The sequence below is a fragment of the Phyllobates terribilis genome, unplaced genomic scaffold (genome assembly GCF_046119375.1).
Source record: "Phyllobates terribilis strain yellow unplaced genomic scaffold, ASM4611937v1 Scaffold_2__4_contigs__length_985480577, whole genome shotgun sequence".
NCBI classification, from domain to species: domain Eukaryota; kingdom Metazoa; phylum Chordata; class Amphibia; order Anura; family Dendrobatidae; genus Phyllobates; species Phyllobates terribilis.
The window spans coordinates 654652177-654671605 of record NW_027362762.1 but is presented as its reverse complement, the minus strand read 5'-3'; the positions used below and the strand labels follow the sequence as shown (position 1 = coordinate 654671605).

Genomic DNA, 19429 nt, shown 5'->3' with positions numbered 1-19429 from the left:
TCGAAAAGATAGTATACAAAATAGAGGTTGTCCGTTAATATCTGGGACTATTGGAATTCTTGGTGTCTTACGGTCTCTACTTAGGCAAAGGGTCTGAGCTGGGAGAGTAAATCTGAAATGGATGTGAGAACAAATAGAAAACCACAAGTTATAAGTGACAAATGTTGCTTATAGGGGCAGGCATGTAGGTCCACATATATTATGATGAGAGTCAATTTGAGCATGGAAAGGATAAAGACAGCACAAGTTTGATAAGTTGTGGTTGAGGGTTCAAAGTCTGAATTGTATCCTAATTAGGTAAATACCCTTTTTTCTTTCTTTCTTTATATAAACCCAGAAGATGCGACATCCACAGGGCAAAGAAACCACTCATATGCACGTGATAACTAACCTGACCAGTTTATTTTAATGTGTTCTCATTGCTGTAAGAGATGTAGATCTGTGTTGATGTGATGTCTCTGGATGTTTTCTATTACCAAATGTAATGGGTAATTGTTTATAAGATTGTTTAATAAAACAAATTAAGTTTAAAAAAAAAATGTATATTAGCATGCAGGCTCATACCTGCATGAAGACAGCCGTTTATGAGTTTACCAATTTATAGTATTTACATCAAATATACGATCATAAAATTAGCATTATTTTGAGCAACATTAAACTGGCTACAAAATGACCATGGTCAAATGAACCCGGAGGCTCCTTCGCTTACTGTTATTAGCACATTTAAAGGGAATGTGTCAGCAGGTTTTTATTAAATAATCTGAGAGCACCATAATATAGGAGCAGAAATCCTGATTCCAGTGATGTAATTTACCGGGCTGTGTTTTGCTGTTTCAATACAATCAGTGTTTTATCAGCAGGAGATTATCACTACAGGATAACTGCCTCCTCTATCCACGCCTCCAGCGCGGATTGGCAGCTGTCACTATACAGTATACATGGAAAGCTGAGGTGTGCTGTGTTCTGTTAGATCTGCAGCAGAGAAAAACGTGATTCTATCTTAACTGCTGCACCCAGTAAACTAAGTGACATCACTGGAATCAGGGTCTCTATCCCTAACCTCATGCTGCTGTCAGATTACATAGGAAAAACCTGCTGACATATTCCCTTTAAATAAATGCTGTAATTTCAGGACAACTGTCTACTATAAGGTGGAACAGACTGCATGCAGAATGGCAGCATCGTCTCTGCAAGCTAGAGAATACACATTGTATCTAAGAGAATGTGAGAAACGAAAACTTTACAATATACGTTTAAATTCAGTTTTAATAACATTTCATCAATGGAAATAGCACATATGCGTGGAGCCCAGGTGTATGAAGGCATTCAGCGATGTGGCCCCCAGGGGCCATCCATGTTACATTCAGTGTAGAAGACACTAGTAGAACATGCACAGCCAGTGATCACCGTTATTTTTTCTTCTTTGTATCACAGCACAAAACTCCCATCATCTCCAGCTCTAGGTAACAGTAAATTATGTGTTTCAACCCAATTTTTTCTACTAGTGCAATACTACACATCCCCGATCTGACAATGAAATGCGAGTCATGTTTATGCAAAGAAAGCATCTAAAAGAGGTTTATCGGGGATTTTAGCAGAACCTGTATTGAAGGGTAAACTCCCACCCTCCTCCTCACCTAAGACGCTCCATTCATCATCCTGTTTTATGCTCTGAATTTATTAGTCAAAACAGAAATATCTCTCGTCAAAACTCAATATATTCTTTGGAGAGTGATATATGATGTCTCCCTATGTCTAATAATTAACTAGGAAGTGTGAGTAAATCATGCTGAGCATTAGGCTCTGATGTGTGAACAGAAAACAGACTTTTTTAACTCCTAAATGGCCAGCGCCAGCCGCACATTTATGCACGGATTCCACCTGACATCACCAAGTAGGGTCTATGGCTAAAGCATCAGAATATTATACAAGTGCGTTTTGATCCAGTTGTCCCCCCCCCAAAAAACAGAAAAAAAACCCACATGAACGATATATAATAATATGTATAAAAAAATTAAAAAAAGCAGAAAGCACCGAGAATAAATGAGTGGCCACAAACAGATCGGTGCTCCTTCCCCAGCTCTGGAGACAAAGCTTTGTGATTGTGGTGCATGGTACACTATGTAAATGGAGCACTCGTCACAAGCCGTCCGTCCTGACATAAAGGACGCACAATCATGTAGGAGGTGACAGAAAACATAAAGCAATTTTCTTTCTCCTTATTGTTGAATTGGCTTCAGCCTGAATGTCTGCCTAATCCCACTCCGCAGCAGAAATTAACCCGGTCAGCTGAACAGGTGCTATACCATGGCTGTCAGGCCCGTCGCCCTACAATTACCCGCACACATTTAAGTGCTAATCTTTACAGATCATCTTTCCCAAGGAATACTCTTGTGGGGGAAAGGAACAGAAGGAGGAGCTGGTCAAAGGGGAAAGTCAAGGTGCTGTGTGTATAATGGTAGTGGGGGTGGCTGCAAAAGGAAGGGGGTTGGGAGGCAAGAAAACAAAATGAATGTGTAGCTGCCTTACGGCTCAGCAGATGTCCGCGTGTGATGAACGAGGCTGGAATATGCTGCTGCCAAGGAGCGGTAAGTGATTAAAGCCTCCGCAGCTTCCAGCACCATACTTGTGATCTGCAGGGTTCCCCAGCCTTGCACCCATGCCTTGCTGTGCTGCCAGATGTTGACAACTGCTCCTGTGCTCAGTCACTCACTACGGATGGCAGCAGTTGGCACGGAAGTTCTGCAATCTGGAACATTTGTGGAGACGCTGTGTGCTGACAAGTGTCGCCCATTATTCACCTTTACAGAACGCCAGAGCGACTTTAATTCTCTGCCAATCGCCTCCTGGGAGCCAGCCAAGATAAAGTTGCGGCTGGCAGCCTCATTTGTTTTACTCAGGTGTTTCTGTTGCCTTACTGACCTCTATTAGTTTAAGTTTTAATTTAGATTAACCCCGCCACCCCAATTAACCAGTCACTGAGAAAAGAGATAAGATGTGACTACTCATAACTCTGAATTTGGAAATTATCAGAGTTAAAATTATGAAGCACCATAAGAGACGGGTCACCCGGTGCCATCTGTCTCTGAACTCATCACTTCCAGTTGAAATAAAGATTCTCCTTGTAGGGGTGAGCTTAAAGAATAAACCTACACCTGAGAAAGGATAAAGACGACCTACATCTACACAAGTCCCAGTAACAGCAACTGGAACCAGACTAGCAATAGGACAATCTGGACATGATAATATTAGATGAGCCTCGCAAAAGTATTTTGCTCAATTGAATTATTTGTTTATTTTGGTGCAAATCATCCAACATTTCTGTGTGCGCCCAGCAAAGCAATGCACAACCGTCTGCAAGTCTCATTGGCGTACATTCACCCTTCACAACCAGCGTAAAGGTCCTTGGCACACCTGTAATCTGCTTTCCGAAGTTGGGAATGTGACATCGGAAAATTACCTCGGGTTAGAGGGTTATATACATTTTTAAAAACTCTCTCGTAATGCTTTTATGTTTACATTTTTCCATATTAGTATTTATATTAAAAAAAATAAATCTGAAAATATTTTAATTTTCCCACCGGGCCTAATTCTAAGTGGCTACTTGCATACTTTTCAGCTGTCTCGTTATCATTACAGACAGGATACATAGTAGTTAACGCAGCAGCCACTGTTAACTATTACTAGAATTCACCTCCTGCACAATGACCTTTGCTCAGCTTGGAGCATACTAAGATATTACTTCTTTACAACTATATAATATCGGACACAGTCTATTGCAGCTTTAAGTCCACATGGCTGCTGAAAAGTACAGAGATAAGTATATTAGGCCTAATGACCAGTGTGAATACTGCAAGATGTTTCTTATGAAAAGTATAATAAAAAATAAAAATTTCCCATGGAAACCTGAATTAGACGGTAATTAATATTTTAATGACATATTGTGGCCGATTCATTAAGAATTGCGTTGCACATACCAGTCTTAATGAAAGGCTCGCTGGAGTATGATGTGCTGAATTCATTAAAAGGCACAAGCCATTTTAGTGTATTTGGCGCTTCTTCTCTGTCGAGTGCACCTCATCAGAAATGGTACTCCAGTTAACGACTGGAGTACTATTACTGGAATAACAAAATGCCAGCATATATGTTGAATTTGACTGGTGTTGCCACACCCTGTCCTTCCCACTCCCCAGATCCACAAAAATAGACTTTTTTTTCTTTTAAAGTCATTGACTGCAAAGTTCTGAATCCCCAACAGCATGACAGAGGTGAGAGCAGGCAGACATGTGACCACAATTGTATTGAGAGAGGCAGGCAGAAGATGTCTAGTTGGAATGTGGCCAGAAATATGTAAATCAAATACATTTGCGGTCAGGTGACCCCCCCACTCTGGCCATCAACACCGGAAAATCCCGACAGGATGCAGTGCACACACTGTTAGGCAATGGTCACATGTTGCGTTTTTGCTGCATTTTTATGCAAATTTTTGTAAATTAAAAGCGGCTTTTACAGTACGAGCAAAAGCTATGCGATTTCAGAAAGCTCATGCACACACACATTGGTTTTCATTCCTGATGGAAATGGAAAACTGCTGCGTTTTTGAAAACTGCAGCATGTCACGTCTTTCAGCGTTTTTTCACCCATAAAAAGCAATGAGCAAGTGCAAAAATGCAGCAAAAAAAACACAGGTATCAAGTTTTGCTGTGTTTTTAGTGAAAAAAAGCATGTACAGCAGTATGTGAAACCCATTTATTTTGTGATTTTCCCCAAGTTTAAACCATAATCTCTTGGTATTGTCACCTGAGATGGCAGTTAGGATTAGTACAGTTTAATTAAATTAGTGATAGGTGTAAAGTAAATATTGGCAGACCAAGGTGTGAAATTGAACAATGCCCATGGCAGACCAAAGTGTAAAGTAAACCGTTTACTACAAACTCAATGGTCTGCCAAGGTCTTAGGTAAACTATTCCCAACCCAACCTCCCATTGCTGTTACATTTGTAATGTGTATTTTTTCATGAGCATATGTCTTGCATTGATGACCTGTGTTCATGCTTTTGTGGTGGAAGCAAAGCTCAACTTTGGGACCCTGAAAAATGCAGCAAAAACACAGCAAAACCAGCTTTTAGTAAGCTGCTTCTTTACTGCCAAGAGATCAGGTTTTGCCTGCAGAAAAAATGCAGCAAAAACACAATGTGTCAACATAGCCTAAAGATTCAGAAGTCTGAAGTCCTGCAGACTTTTAGCAAAAGTCAGGACAACCCCCTTTAATTATTTACCTTCCTCTCCAATACACAAACCCATCCACAATTGAAAATCGCTGAAAATCACTTCAATCTTTATGCAAAAGAGGTTGCGATTGTGTCACGCGTATAATGGGCGAATTCACAGTTAAAGTATTTATTCTCTGCAATATTTCCCACCTAGCATTCACTCCATAGGCTTCACTGACATGTCGGCTCTCTCGATAACAGTGACGTAACACTGTTGAATGTACATCAATTAAGTCCATTGGCGTGACGCTATTCAAGGAATAATGTAGAGGATTGGCTGGGAATTGTCCAGCTCTCAGGGCACTTACATGAAAATCCATTTTACACCAAAGAAGGCATGTTTTAACTGGTCTATTAATACCCTACCCAGCAATGCAATCAGTCTGATTAGCCTAAGGCTCCTTGATAGGTTCCTTATAACAGATGGTGATGGAAAAATGGTGTTTAGATAAGTGCTGTGTAATCAGGGGCTGGGGGTGTTTTTTTATAGGGATCTTTGTGGTTGGTGGTCCCCAGCCCAGACCAGGGACATCAAGATGGCACAATGAAAATGTCTACAATAATCCAATTTCAAAACAATCTATGGATAGATATATCCATAATCAAGGAACATAATTGCTTCAGTGGTTTAAAGTGCTGGGATTTTTAGCCTTGGGAAACCACAGAATTGTATGTAGGATGGTAAACAAATGCTTCGAAACATGGCGGTCATATTATTCCATTAGAGGCTACTATGTGAAAACTTGACAAATTAAAATTGACAAAATAAAATTATGTCCTGCAAACGTATTTCATTGCATGTAACTAGCCATCATCCTTTACCCTGACGAGGAAGAGGGGAGAGGGGTCTGGTTGGGACCCTTTAAAATATCATCTAAAGATACAAAGGGTCACCCCCAGAAAAATGGAGGCAGGACTGTAGATCTGTTCAAAATTCAGTGATTCTGCTCCGCAGAATCATTCACCGATCCAATCAGTAAGGGGTTTCTTTCTTTAGCCTTTTTCTGATGTATGATTTTGCCTTTTGTGTGTGTTTTTATTTCATCTTTTTTTATTTTGTAAGCACTGTACCTTTTGTACATTAAATCTAGAATGTAATGAGTTTGTTCCTTGCAGCTCTAAACGCACCCACAACATTGGAGAGGGAAAGTTTAGCTGAGCGGTCACCCTGAGTGCTAGAAGTGTACCTCTCTGGAGCTAGAACGCATACAGATTACATAGACGTCTCTAAAGCATGGTTTCTGAAGCGAATGCTGACATGCATGAACACTGCAGACTCGAACTCCGTACAATAAAACCTGTAACCTCTCTTTTGTTAAAGGCTACACACATAGCTGTGTAAAATGCAAGTGTGGACGCCTCGTACGTTTCCACTGTATAGACACACTGTGGCAAATGTCATCTGCAAACAAACAAAACTTAAGTACATGTGTTCGTGCAGGACGCCTCTGACTGGAATAGAGGAACATACTACTCTCTACAGTTGAAAAAAGGTATATTGCAATGTAGGCTTATGGCGGCCTCCAATGTACAGGGTGGGCCATTTATATGGATACACCTAAGTTAAATGGGAATGGTTGGTGATATCAACTTCCTGTTTGTGGCACATTAGTATATGGGAGGGAGAAAAATTTTCCGGATGGGTGGTGACCATGGCGGCCATTTTGAAGTCGGCCATTTTGGATCCAACTTGATTTTTTTCAATGGGAAGAGGGTCGTGTGACACGTCAAGCCTATTGAGAATTTCATAAGAAAAACAATGGTGTGCTTGGTTTTAACGTAACTTTACATGAGTTTTTTACAATTTACGACCACTTATAAAATGTGTTCAAAGTGCTGCCCATTGTGTTGGATTGTCAATGCAACCCTCTTCTCCCACTCTTGACACACTGATAGCAACACCGCAGAAGAAATGCTAGCACAGGCTTCCAGTATCCGTTGTTTCAGATGCAGCACATCTTGTATCCTGATGGTATGGTGTGGTATACGGGGTACAAAGATAGTGGGGCCATTCTTCATTAATAGAACCTCAATGCCACTGGATATCTGAAATTGCTACATGATGCTGTGTTGCCCTCTTTATGCACTGAAGATGGCATGTTCCCTGAGTTTTTCCAACAAGATGGTGCAGCACCACATTATGGGTGTCAAAATTTGCACTGTTTGCCTCCAACAGCTGCTGTATTACCCTGTGTATTACTGGCTGCAGAATGTGTTAATGGGGTCAGCCACATTATCCTTATTTTATTAGATGTGTTGAGGACATGATTTTGAGACACTATTACATAGGTATGACCGGTTCTCCTCCCGCTCCTGTTAGTGCAGCTTTCCTCAGATCTCCAGTCAATAAAATGGCTGCTGGTGGAGGAACAAGGGCCCAGACCTGTCCATCAATCTCCTCCAACAGAAAAGCAATTTTCTCATCTGAGGTGTTCACTTGGATAAGACTAATTGACAGGACTGGTCACATGTTCCTCCATCAGCAGCCATTGTATGGACTGGAGATCTGAGGGAAGCTGCACTAACAGGAGCGGGAGGAGAACCTGTCATACCTATGTAATAGTGTCTCAAAATCATGTCCTCAAGACATCTGGTAAAATACAGATAATGTAGCCAACCCCGACAACTCATTCTGCAGCCAGCAATAGACTGTGTAATACAGCGGCTATAGGAGGCAAACGGTGCAAAATATTTAGCGAAAACGAATTACGAAATTATTATTAGCCCCAGCTGCATGCATTTATGCATTTAAGTAAGAAAAACAATCAAATTCTATTTAGGAAAGATACATTTTTGTCTCAAACTCAACTGAGTCAGGAAGTTGACACTCAATAGGGTCAGGTTCAAAACAGCGCAGCCATGATATCATGGTGCCACCAATTATTCCTGAAAAAGTTTAGACATTAAGTGCATTTATTCCTCCTCCATTCTAATCCTTGATACAGAGCTATAATGCAAACTCTGAAGCATGTGAGCATTTACATCGAGATGCAGTTTGCAGCGTTGACCTCTAGGGGAAGCAGTGCCGCTCTACAAATCCACAATCCCTTATAGGTTACTTAGATTAATTCTCACCTGGTGATAGAAGTCATCATCATCAAAAATCTCTTCATCAAATTCTTTCAGTTGAGAATTTGACTTTCCTTCTGTCTGGACTTCCTGTATTAAAAAAAAAAGCATCTGACATCAACTGGATAAAAACAATACAATTATACAGAAATATTTCTAAAATGCTTCTTTAATTCTTGTCCAAGTAATTTTCTGAGGATAGATTCACTTTAAAGGGGTTGTCTAGGCCATGTATTAAACTAGGAATGAAGTGTAAAATGCTGAGCTTAAACAGTGTGTAACATGCTCACTGTTAAGATTCTGCTTTGCTTCACACTAACCTGCGCTCATCACATGACTGCTCATGTGATCACAAGCTGACCGCTTTTTTCTCTTTTGCATTTCTCAATGGTCTAAATTGAGAGAAGTGGAAAAGTAGTCACATAATGACCTCCAGGAGTATGAAACTGAGAGGAATCTTAAGGCCATGTTCGCACATTCAGCATTTAGTCAGTATTTTACATCAGTATTTGCAAGCCAAAGCCAGGAGTGGGTGACCTGTTTCTATTATACTTTTCCTCTTACTGTTCCACTTCTGCTTTTGGGTTACAAATACTGATGTAAAATACTGACCAAATACTGGATGTGTGAACATATCCCAACAATGAGTATGTTACACACTGCCATCCTAGATTTATACATGGCCTGGACAATCACTATGAGGCTTTGTTCACATTTGCATTTTGAAAAAGCAATTTTTTTATAGCTTTATTTTTTTACTTTTTGGGGTGCTAAAATTACTGCAGCCAGATGTTAATTTAAACTTTATATCAAAATATAAAAACCTACAAAGAACATACAAAACTTCAAAAAAGCAACTGCAAACTGTTACAGAATAAAACCGACCACTGAAAACACTTATACCTACTAAGAAAAACCGCTTAGAATTCACGGCGCTTTTCTTACAAGCGCTTACGGTGATTCAAACATTGGAGAAATGAAACAAATTGTGTGTGAACATGGTTTTAAGCAATAAGCATATATACCATTGTTTCATCAGGTACGCGCTCCTGTTCAGGTGCTGAATCCTGGCGAGCTTTTCCTAAAATCCTGTATAGTGAGCGTTTAGTCTGGGTGCGCCTCAGTAACCTCTCCTTGTCCATCATAATCTGCTCCACTTGCATCAGTATGGACCGTTCAGAACCAGTAAAGCCCTTAAAAAAACAGATACAAATTAGACCGTTGGCGTTACGTATAGGATGGAGGGGTTCTGATGGAAACCGATGGTTACCTTGTTTATTTTACCACTGAGCTTTGTCTTGTCATGCCATTTCTGTAAAGTGGTATTTCTGTACGCTTGAAAATCTGCAAAGCGTTTTGCCATGAATTCTGGGTAATCTTTAACTTCCAACTTTCGCTTAGGAGGGCGGGCGTTTTTATCTATTTCCGAATCTTCCTTTCCCATCTCATCATCACCATCATCACTTGGGATTTCTTCATCACTGAAGCGAGTAAATAAAGGTATACATCAGATTATGGCTTTTCATTTGCCGGTTATAATCAAGAAGCTATGGTAGAAATCTATCATATTCTGAAACTGGCTCATGTTTTAGAGATTGGTAAATTACCTGCTTATTCAAAGAGCTAGGTAAACATTTGGGAGGTGGACTGATTAGTAGCAGTTGGCTAGCTATGGGCTAGTGCAGTGCTGGCGAACCTATGGCACGCAGAGCCCTCCCGATGCACATGCGCGCCATCACCGCAGTACTAGCGCTACTGGATCGGGCCCGAAGGGTGAGTATTCTGAACCCGCCGAGAGCCGACGCCAGCCCCTAATTCAGCTAGATGTGCGTTCTCGGACGCACGAACTTGCCAGGCCCAAGCGCCGCAATACACACTGCTGGCCGATCAGAGGCCAGCAGCTAGCAGCTGATGTCAGCGTAGAAGCGTCTGGGCGCATGGCAGTGACGTCATGCGCCCCCATTGTTAGGACGCTGGAGTCAGCTGCCGGCTACAGGAGAGGACGCTGCGTGGGAGAAGAAGGAAGGTGATTTGGAGAGTTTATTATGGTTTTTTTTTTGTTTTTGTTTTTTTAATATGCGATGAACAGCAGCGCCAGCAGGCTGGGGGAAGCAGATATACATGGACTGGGGGAGGGGGGAGCACATATACATGGACGGGGGGAGAGGGAGCACATATACATGGACGGGGGGAGAGGGAGCACATATACATGGACGGGGGGAGAGGGAGCACATATACATGGACGGGGGAGAGGGAGCACATATATATGGACGGGGGAGAGGGAGCACATATACATGGACGGGGGGAGAGGGAGCACATATACATGGGCAGTGGAAGAGGGAGCACATATACATGGGCAGTGGGAGAGGGAGCACATATACATGGACGGGGGGAGAGGGAGCACATATACATGGACGGGGGGAGAGGGAGCACATATACATGGACGGGGGGAGAGGGAGCACATATACATGGACGGGGGGAGAGGGAGCACATATACATGGACGGGGGGAGAGGGAGCACATACACATGGACGGGGGGAGGGGGAGCACATATACATGGACGGGGGGAGGGGGAGCACATATACATGGACAGAGGGAGGAGGAGCACATATACATGGACGGGGGGAGGGGGAGCACATATACATGGACAGAGGGAGGAGGAGCACATATACATGGACGAGGGGAGGGGGAGCACATATACATGGACAGAGGGAGGAGGAGCACATATACATGGACGGGGGGAGAGGGAGCACATATACATGGACGGGGGGAGAGGGAGCACATATACAAGGACGGGGGGAGAGGGAGCACATATACATGGACGGGGGGAGGGGGAGCACATATACATGGACGGGGGAGGGGGAGCACATATACATGGATGGGGGGAGAGGGAGCACATATACATGGACGGGGGGAGAGGGAGCACATATACATGGACGGGGGGAGAGGGAGCACATATACATGGACGGGGGGAGAGGGAGCACATATACATGGACGGGGGAGGGGGAGCACATATACAAGGACGGGGGGAGAGGGAGCACATATACATGGACGGGGGGAGAGGGAGCACATATACATGGACGGGGGGAGAGGGAGCACATATACATGGACGGGGGGAGAGGGAGCACATATACATGGACGGGGGGAGAGGGAGCACATATACATGGACGGGGGGAGAGGGAGCACATACACATGGACGGGGGGAGGGGGAGCACATATACATGGACGGGGGGAGGGGGAGCACATATACATGGACAGAGGGAGGAGGAGCACATATACATGGACGGGGGGAGGGGGAGCACATATACATGGACAGAGGGAGGAGGAGCACATATACATGGACGAGGGGAGGGGGAGCACATATACATGGACAGAGGGAGGAGGAGCACATATACATGGACGGGGGGAGAGGGAGCACATATACATGGACGGGGGGAGAGGGAGCACATATACAAGGACGGGGGGAGAGGGAGCACATATACATGGACGGGGGGAGGGGGAGCACATATACATGGACGGGGGAGGGGGAGCACATATACATGGATGGGGGGAGAGGGAGCACATATACATGGACGGGGGGAGAGGGAGCACATATACATGGACGGGGGGAGAGGGAGCACATATACATGGACGGGGGGAGAGGGAGCACATATACATGGACGGGGGAGGGGGAGCACATATACAAGGACGGGGGGAGAGGGAGCACATATACATGGACAGAGGGAGGAGGAGCACATATACATGGACTGGGGGAGGGGGGAGCACATATACATGGACGGGGGAAGAGGGAGCACATATACATGGACGGGGGGAGAGGGAGCACATATACATGGACGGGGGGAGAGGGAGCACATATACATGGACGGGGGGAAAGGGAGCACATATACATGGACGGGGGGAGGGGGAGCACATATACATGGACAGAGGGAGGAGGAGCACATATACATGGACGGGGGGAGGGGGAGCACATATACATGGACAGAGGGAGGAGGAGCACATATACATGGACGGGGGGAGAGGGAGCACATATACATGGACGGGGGGAGAGGGAGCACATATACAAGGACGGGGGGAGAGGGAGCACATATACAAGGACAGGGGGAGGGGGAGCACATATACATGGACGGGGGAGGGGGAGCACATATACATGGACGGGGGGAGAGGGAGCACATATACATGGACGGGGGGAGAGGGAGCACATATACATGGACGGGGGGAGAGGGAGCACATATACATGGACGGGGGGAGAGGGAGCACATATACATGGACGGGGGGAGAGGGAGCACATATACATGGACAGAGGGAGGAGGAGCACATATACATGGACTGGGGGAGGGGGGAGCACATATACATGGACGGGGGGAGAGGGAGCACATATACATGGACGGGGGGAGAGGGAGCACATATACATGGACGGGGGGAGAGGGAGCACATATACATGGACGGGGGGAGAGGGAGCACATATACATGGACGGGGGGAGAGGGAGCACATATACATGGACGGGGGGAGAGGGAGCACATATACATGGACGGGGGGAGAGGGAGCACATATACATAGACGGGGGGAGGGGGAGCACATATACATGGACAGAGGGAGGAGGAGCACATATACATGGACTGGGGGAGGGGGGAGCACATATACATGGACGGGGGGAGAGGGAGCACATATACATGGACGGGGGGAGAGGGAGCACATATACATGGACGGGGGGAGAGGGAGCACATATACATGGACGGGGGGAGAGGGAGCACATATACATGGACGGGGGGAGAGGGAGCACATATACATGGACGGGGGGAGGGGGAGCACATATACATGGACAGAGGGAGGAGGAGCACATATACATGGACGGGGGGAGAGGGAGCACATATACATGGACAGAGGGAGGAGGAGCACATATACATGGACGGGGGGAGGGGGAGCACATATACATGGACAGAGGGAGGAGGAGCACATATACATGGACGGGGGGAGAGGGAGCACATATACATGGACAGAGGGAGGAGGAGCACATATACATGGACGGGGGGAGGGGGAGCACATATACATGGACAGAGGGAGGAGGAGCACATATACATGGACTGGGGGAGGGGGGAGCACATATACATGGACGGGGGGAGAGGGAGCACATATACATGGACGGGGGGAGAGGGAGCACATATACATGGACGGGGGGAGAGGGAGCACATATACATGGACGGGGGGAGAGGGAGCACATATACATGGACGGGGGGAGAGGGAGCACATATACATGGACGGGGGGAGAGGGAGCACATATACATGGACGGGGGGAGGGGGAGCACATATACATGGACAGAGGGAGGAGGAGCACATATACATGGACTGGGGGAGGGGGGAGCACATATACATGGACGGGGGGAGAGGGAGCACATATACATGGACGGGGGGAGAGGGAGCACATATACATGGACAGAGGGAGGAGGAGCACATATACATGGACTGGGGGAGGGGGGAGCACATATACATGGACGGGGGGAGAGGGAGCACATATACATGGACGGGGGGAGAGGGAGCACATATACATGGACAGAGGGAGGAGGAGCACATATACATGGACTGGGGGAGGGGGGAGCACATATACATGGACGGGGGGAGAGGGAGCACATATACATGGACGGGGGGAGAGGGAGCACATATACATGGACGGGGGGAGAGGGAGCACATATACATGGACGGGGGGAGAGGGAGCACATATACATGGACGGGGGGAGGGGGAGCACATATACATGGACAGAGGGAGGAGGAGCACATATACATGGACTGGGGGAGGGGGGAGCACATATACATGGACGGGGGAGAGGGAGCACATATACATGGACGGGGGGAGAGGGAGCACATATACATGGACGGGGGGAGAGGGAGCACATATACATGGACGGGGGGAGAGGGAGCACATATACATGGACGGGGGGAGAGGGAGCACATATACATGGACGGGGGGAGAGGGAGCACATATACATGGACGGGGGGAGAGGGAGCACATATACATGGACAGAGGGAGGAGGAGCACATATACATGGACTGGGGGAGGGGGGAGCACATATACATGGACGGGGGGAGAGGGAGCACATATACATGGACGGGGGGAGAGGGAGCACATATACATGGACAGAGGGAGGAGGAGCACATATACATGGACTGGGGGAGGGGGGAGCACATATACATGGACGGGGGGAGAGGGAGCACATATACATGGACGGGGGGAGAGGGAGCACATATACATGGACGGGGGGAGAGGGAGCACATATACATGGACGGGGGGAGAGGGAGCACATATACATGGACGGGGGGAGAGGGAGCACATATACATGGACGGGGGGAGAGGGAGCACATATACATGGACGGGGGGAGAGGGAGCACATATACATGGACGGGGGGAGAGGGAGCACATATACATGGACGGGGGGAGGGGGAGCACAAATACATGGACAGGGGGAGGGGGAGCACATATACATGGACGGGGGGAGGGGGAGCACATATACATGGACAGAGGGAGGAGGAGCACATATACATGGACTGGGGGAGGGGGGAGCACATATACATGGACGGGGGGAGAGGGAGCACATATACATGGACGGGGGGAGAGGGAGCACATATACATGGACGGGGGGAGAGGGAGCACATATACATGGACGGGGGGAGAGGGAGCACATATACATGGACGGGGGGAGAGGGAGCACATATACATGGACTGGGGGAGGGGGGAGCACATATACATGGACGGGGGGAGAGGGAGCACATATACATGGACGGGGGGAGAGGGAGCACATATACATGGACGGGGGAAGAGGGAGCACATATACATGGACGGGGGGAGAGGGAGCACATATACATGGACGGGGGAGAGGGAGCACATATACATGGACGGGGGAGGGGGAGCACATATACATGGACGGGGGGAGAGGGAGCACATATACATGGACAGAGGGAGGAGGAGCACATATACATGGACTGGGGGAGGGGGGAGCACATATACATGGACGGGGGGAGAGGGAGCACATATACATGGACGGGGGGAGAGGGAGCACATATACATGGACGGGGGGAGAGGGAGCACATATACATGGACGGGGGGAGAGGGAGCACATATACATGGACGGGGGGAGAGGGAGCACATATACATGGACGGGGGGAGAGGGAGCACATATACATGGACGGGGGGAGAGGGAGCACATATACATGGACGGGGGGAGAGGGAGCACATATACATGGACGGGGGGAGAGGGAGCACATATACATGGACGGGGGGAGAGGGAGCACATATACATGGACGGGGTGAGAGGGAGCACATATACATGGACGGGGTGAGAGGGAGCACATATACATGGACGGGGGGAGAGGGAGCACATATACATGGACGGGGGGAGGGGGAGCACATATACATGGACAGAGGGAGGAGGAGCACATATACATGGACGGGGGGAGGGGGAGCACATATACATGGACAGAGGGAGGAGGAGCACATATACATGGACAGAGGGAGGAGGAGCACATATACATGGACTGGGGGAGGGGGGAGCACATATACATGGACAGAGGGAGGAGGAGCACATATACATGGACGGGGGGAGGGGGAGCACATATACATGGACAGAGGGAGGAGGAGCACATATACATGGACTGGGGGAGGGGGGAGCACATATACATGGACGGGGGGAGAGGGAGCACATATACATGGACGGGGGGAGAGGGAGCACATATACATGGACGGGGGGAGAGGGAGCACATATACATGGACGGGGGGAGAGGGAGCACATATACATGGACGGGGGGAGAGGGAGCACATATACATGGACGGGGGGAGAGGGAGCACATATACATGGACGGGGGGAGAGGGAGCACATATACATGGACGGGGGGACGGGGGGAGAGGGAGCACATATACATGGACGGGGGGAGGGGGAGCACATATACATGGACAGAGGGAGGAGGAGCACATATACATGGACTGGGGGAGGGGGGAGCACATATACATGGACGGGGGGAGAGGGAGCACATATACATGGACGGGGGAGAGGGAGCACATATACATGGACGGGGGGAGAGGGAGCACATATACATGGACGGGGGGAGAGGGAGCACATATACATGGACGGGGGGAGAGGGAGCACATATACATGGACGGGGGGAGGGGGAGCACATATACATGGACAGAGGGAGGAGGAGCACATATACATGGACTGGGGGAGGGGGGAGCACATATACATGGACGGGGGGAGAGGGAGCACATACACATGGACGGGGGGAGAGGGAGCACATATACATGGACAGAGGGAGGAGGAGCACATATACATGGACTGGGGGAGGGGGGAGCACATATACATGGACGGGGGAGAGGGAGCACATATACATGGACGGGGGGAGAGGGAGCACATATACATGGACGGGGGGAGAGGGAGCACATATACATGGACGGGGGGAGAGGGAGCACATATACATGGACGGGGGGAGGGGGAGGACATATACATGGACAGAGGGAGGAGGAGCACATACACATGGACTGGGGGAGGGGGGAGCACATATACATGGACGGGGGGAGAGGGAGCACATATACATGGACGGGGGGAGAGGTAGCACATATACATGGACGGGGGGAGAGGGAGCACATATACATGGACGGGGGGAGAGGGAGCACATATACATGGACGGGGGGAGAGGGAGCACATATACATGGACGGGGGGAGAGGGAGCACATATACATGGACGGGGGGAGAGGGAGCACATATACATGGACGGGGGGAGAGGGAGCACATATACATGGAAGGGGGGAGAGGGAGCACATATACATGGACGGGGGGAGAGGGAGCACATATACATGGACGGGGGGAGAGGGAGCACATATACATGGACGGGGGGAGAGGGAGCACATATACATGGACGGGGGGAGAGGGAGCACATATACATGGACGGGGGAGAGGGAGCACATATACATGGACGGGGGGAGGGGGAGCACAAATACATGGACAGAGGGAGGAGGAGCACATATACATGGACGGGGGGAGGGGGAGCACATATACATGGACAGAGGGAGGAGGAGCACATATTCATGGACTGGGGGAGCACATATACATGGACGGGGGGAGAGGGAGCACATATACATGGACGGGGGGAGAGGGAGCACACATACATGGACGGGGGGAGAGGGAGCACATATACATGGACGGGGGGAGAGGGAGCACATATACATGGACGGGGGGAGAGGGAGCACATATACATGGACAGAGGGAGGAGGAGCACATATACATGGACTGGGGAGGGGGGAGCACATATACATGGACGGGGGGAGAGGGAGCACATATACATGGACGGGGGGAGAGGGAGCACATATACATGGACGGGGGGAGAGGGAGCACATATACATGGACGGGGGGAGAGGGAGCACATATACATGGACTGGGGGAGGGGGGAGCACATATACATGGACGGGGGGAGAGGGAGCACATATACATGGACGCGGGGAGAGGGAGCACATATACATGGACGGGGGGAGAGGGAGCACATATACATGGACGGGGGGAGAGGGAGCACATATACATCGACGGGGGGAGAGGGAGCACATATACATGGACGGGGGGAGAGGGAGCACATATACATGGACGGGGGGAGAGGGAGCACATATACATGGACGGGGGGAGAGGGAGCACATATACATGGACGGGGGGAGGGGGAGCACATATACATGGACAGAGGGAGGAGGAGCACATATACATGGACTGGGGGAGGGGGAGCACATATACATGGACGGGGGGAGAGGGAGCACATATACATGGACGGGGGGAGAGGGAGCACATATACATGGACGGGGGGAGAGGGAGCACATATACATGGACGGGGGGAGAGGGAGCACATATACATGGACGGGGGGAGAGGGAGCACATATACATGGACGGGGGGAGAGGGAGCACATATACATGGACGGGGGGAGAGGGAGCACATATACATGGACGGGGGGAGGGGGAGCACATATACATGGACAGAGGGAGGAGGAGCACATATACATGGACTGGGGGAGGGGGGAGCACATATACATGGACGGGGGGAGAGGGAGCACATATACATGGACGGGGGGAGAGTGAGCACATATACATGGACGGGGGGAGAGGGAGCACATATACATGGACGGGGGGAGAGGGAGCACATATACATGGAATGGGGGAGGGGGGAGCACATATACATGGACGGGGGGAGAGGGAGCACATATACATGGACGGGGGGAGAGGGAGCACATATACATGGACGGGGGAGAGGGAGCACATATACATGGACAAGGGGAGAGGGAGCACATATACATGGACGGGGGGAGAGGGAGCACATATACATGGACGGGGGGAGAGGGAGCACATATACATGGACAGAGGGAGGAGGAGCACATATACATGGACGGGGGGAGGGGGGAGCACATATACATGGACGGGGGGAGAGGGAGCACATATACATGGACGGGGGGAGAGGGAGCACATATACATGGACGGGGGGAGAGGGAGCACATATACATGGACGGGGGGAGAGGGAGCACATATACATGGACGGGGGGAGAGGGAGCACATATATATGAACGGGGGGAGAGGGAGCACATATATATGAACGGGGGGAGAGGGAGCACATATATATGAACGGGGGGAGAGGGAGCACATATACATGAACTGGGGGAGAGGGAGCACATATACATGGACGGGGGGAGAGGGAGCACATATACATGGACGGGGGGAGAGGGAGCACATATACATGGACGGGGGGAGAGGGAGCACATATACATGGACGGGGGAGAGGGAGCACATATACATGGACGGGGGGAGAGGGAGCACATATACATGGACGGGGGGAGAGGGAGCACATATACATGGACGGGGGGAGGAGGAGCACATATACATGGACGGGGGGAGGAGGAGCACATATACATGGACTGGGGGAGGGGGGAGCACATATACATGGACGGGGGGAGAGGGAGCACATATACATGGACGGGGGGAGAGGGAGCACATATACATGGACGGGGGGAGAGGGAGCACATATACATGGACGGGGGGGAGAGGGAGCACATATACATGGACGGGGGGAGAGGGAGCA

At 48.8% G+C, this 19429-nt stretch overlaps 1 protein-coding gene across 2 annotated transcripts in view; it reads right to left on the bottom strand.

The window, feature by feature from the left end:
* AATF (apoptosis antagonizing transcription factor) overlaps nucleotides 1–19429 on the bottom strand; it is a 162571-nt gene that overhangs the window by 46992 nt on the left and 96150 nt on the right. For both annotated transcript variants that reach the window (XM_073666701.1, XM_073666702.1), the window contains exons 6-8: nucleotides 9612–9822; nucleotides 9367–9534; nucleotides 8348–8431 (exon numbers count right to left, since the gene is read on the bottom strand). In XM_073666701.1, the coding sequence (XP_073522802.1) occupies nucleotides 8348–8431; nucleotides 9367–9534; nucleotides 9612–9822 (463 nt within the window). The remainder of the gene's footprint in view (nucleotides 1–8347; nucleotides 8432–9366; nucleotides 9535–9611; nucleotides 9823–19429) is intronic.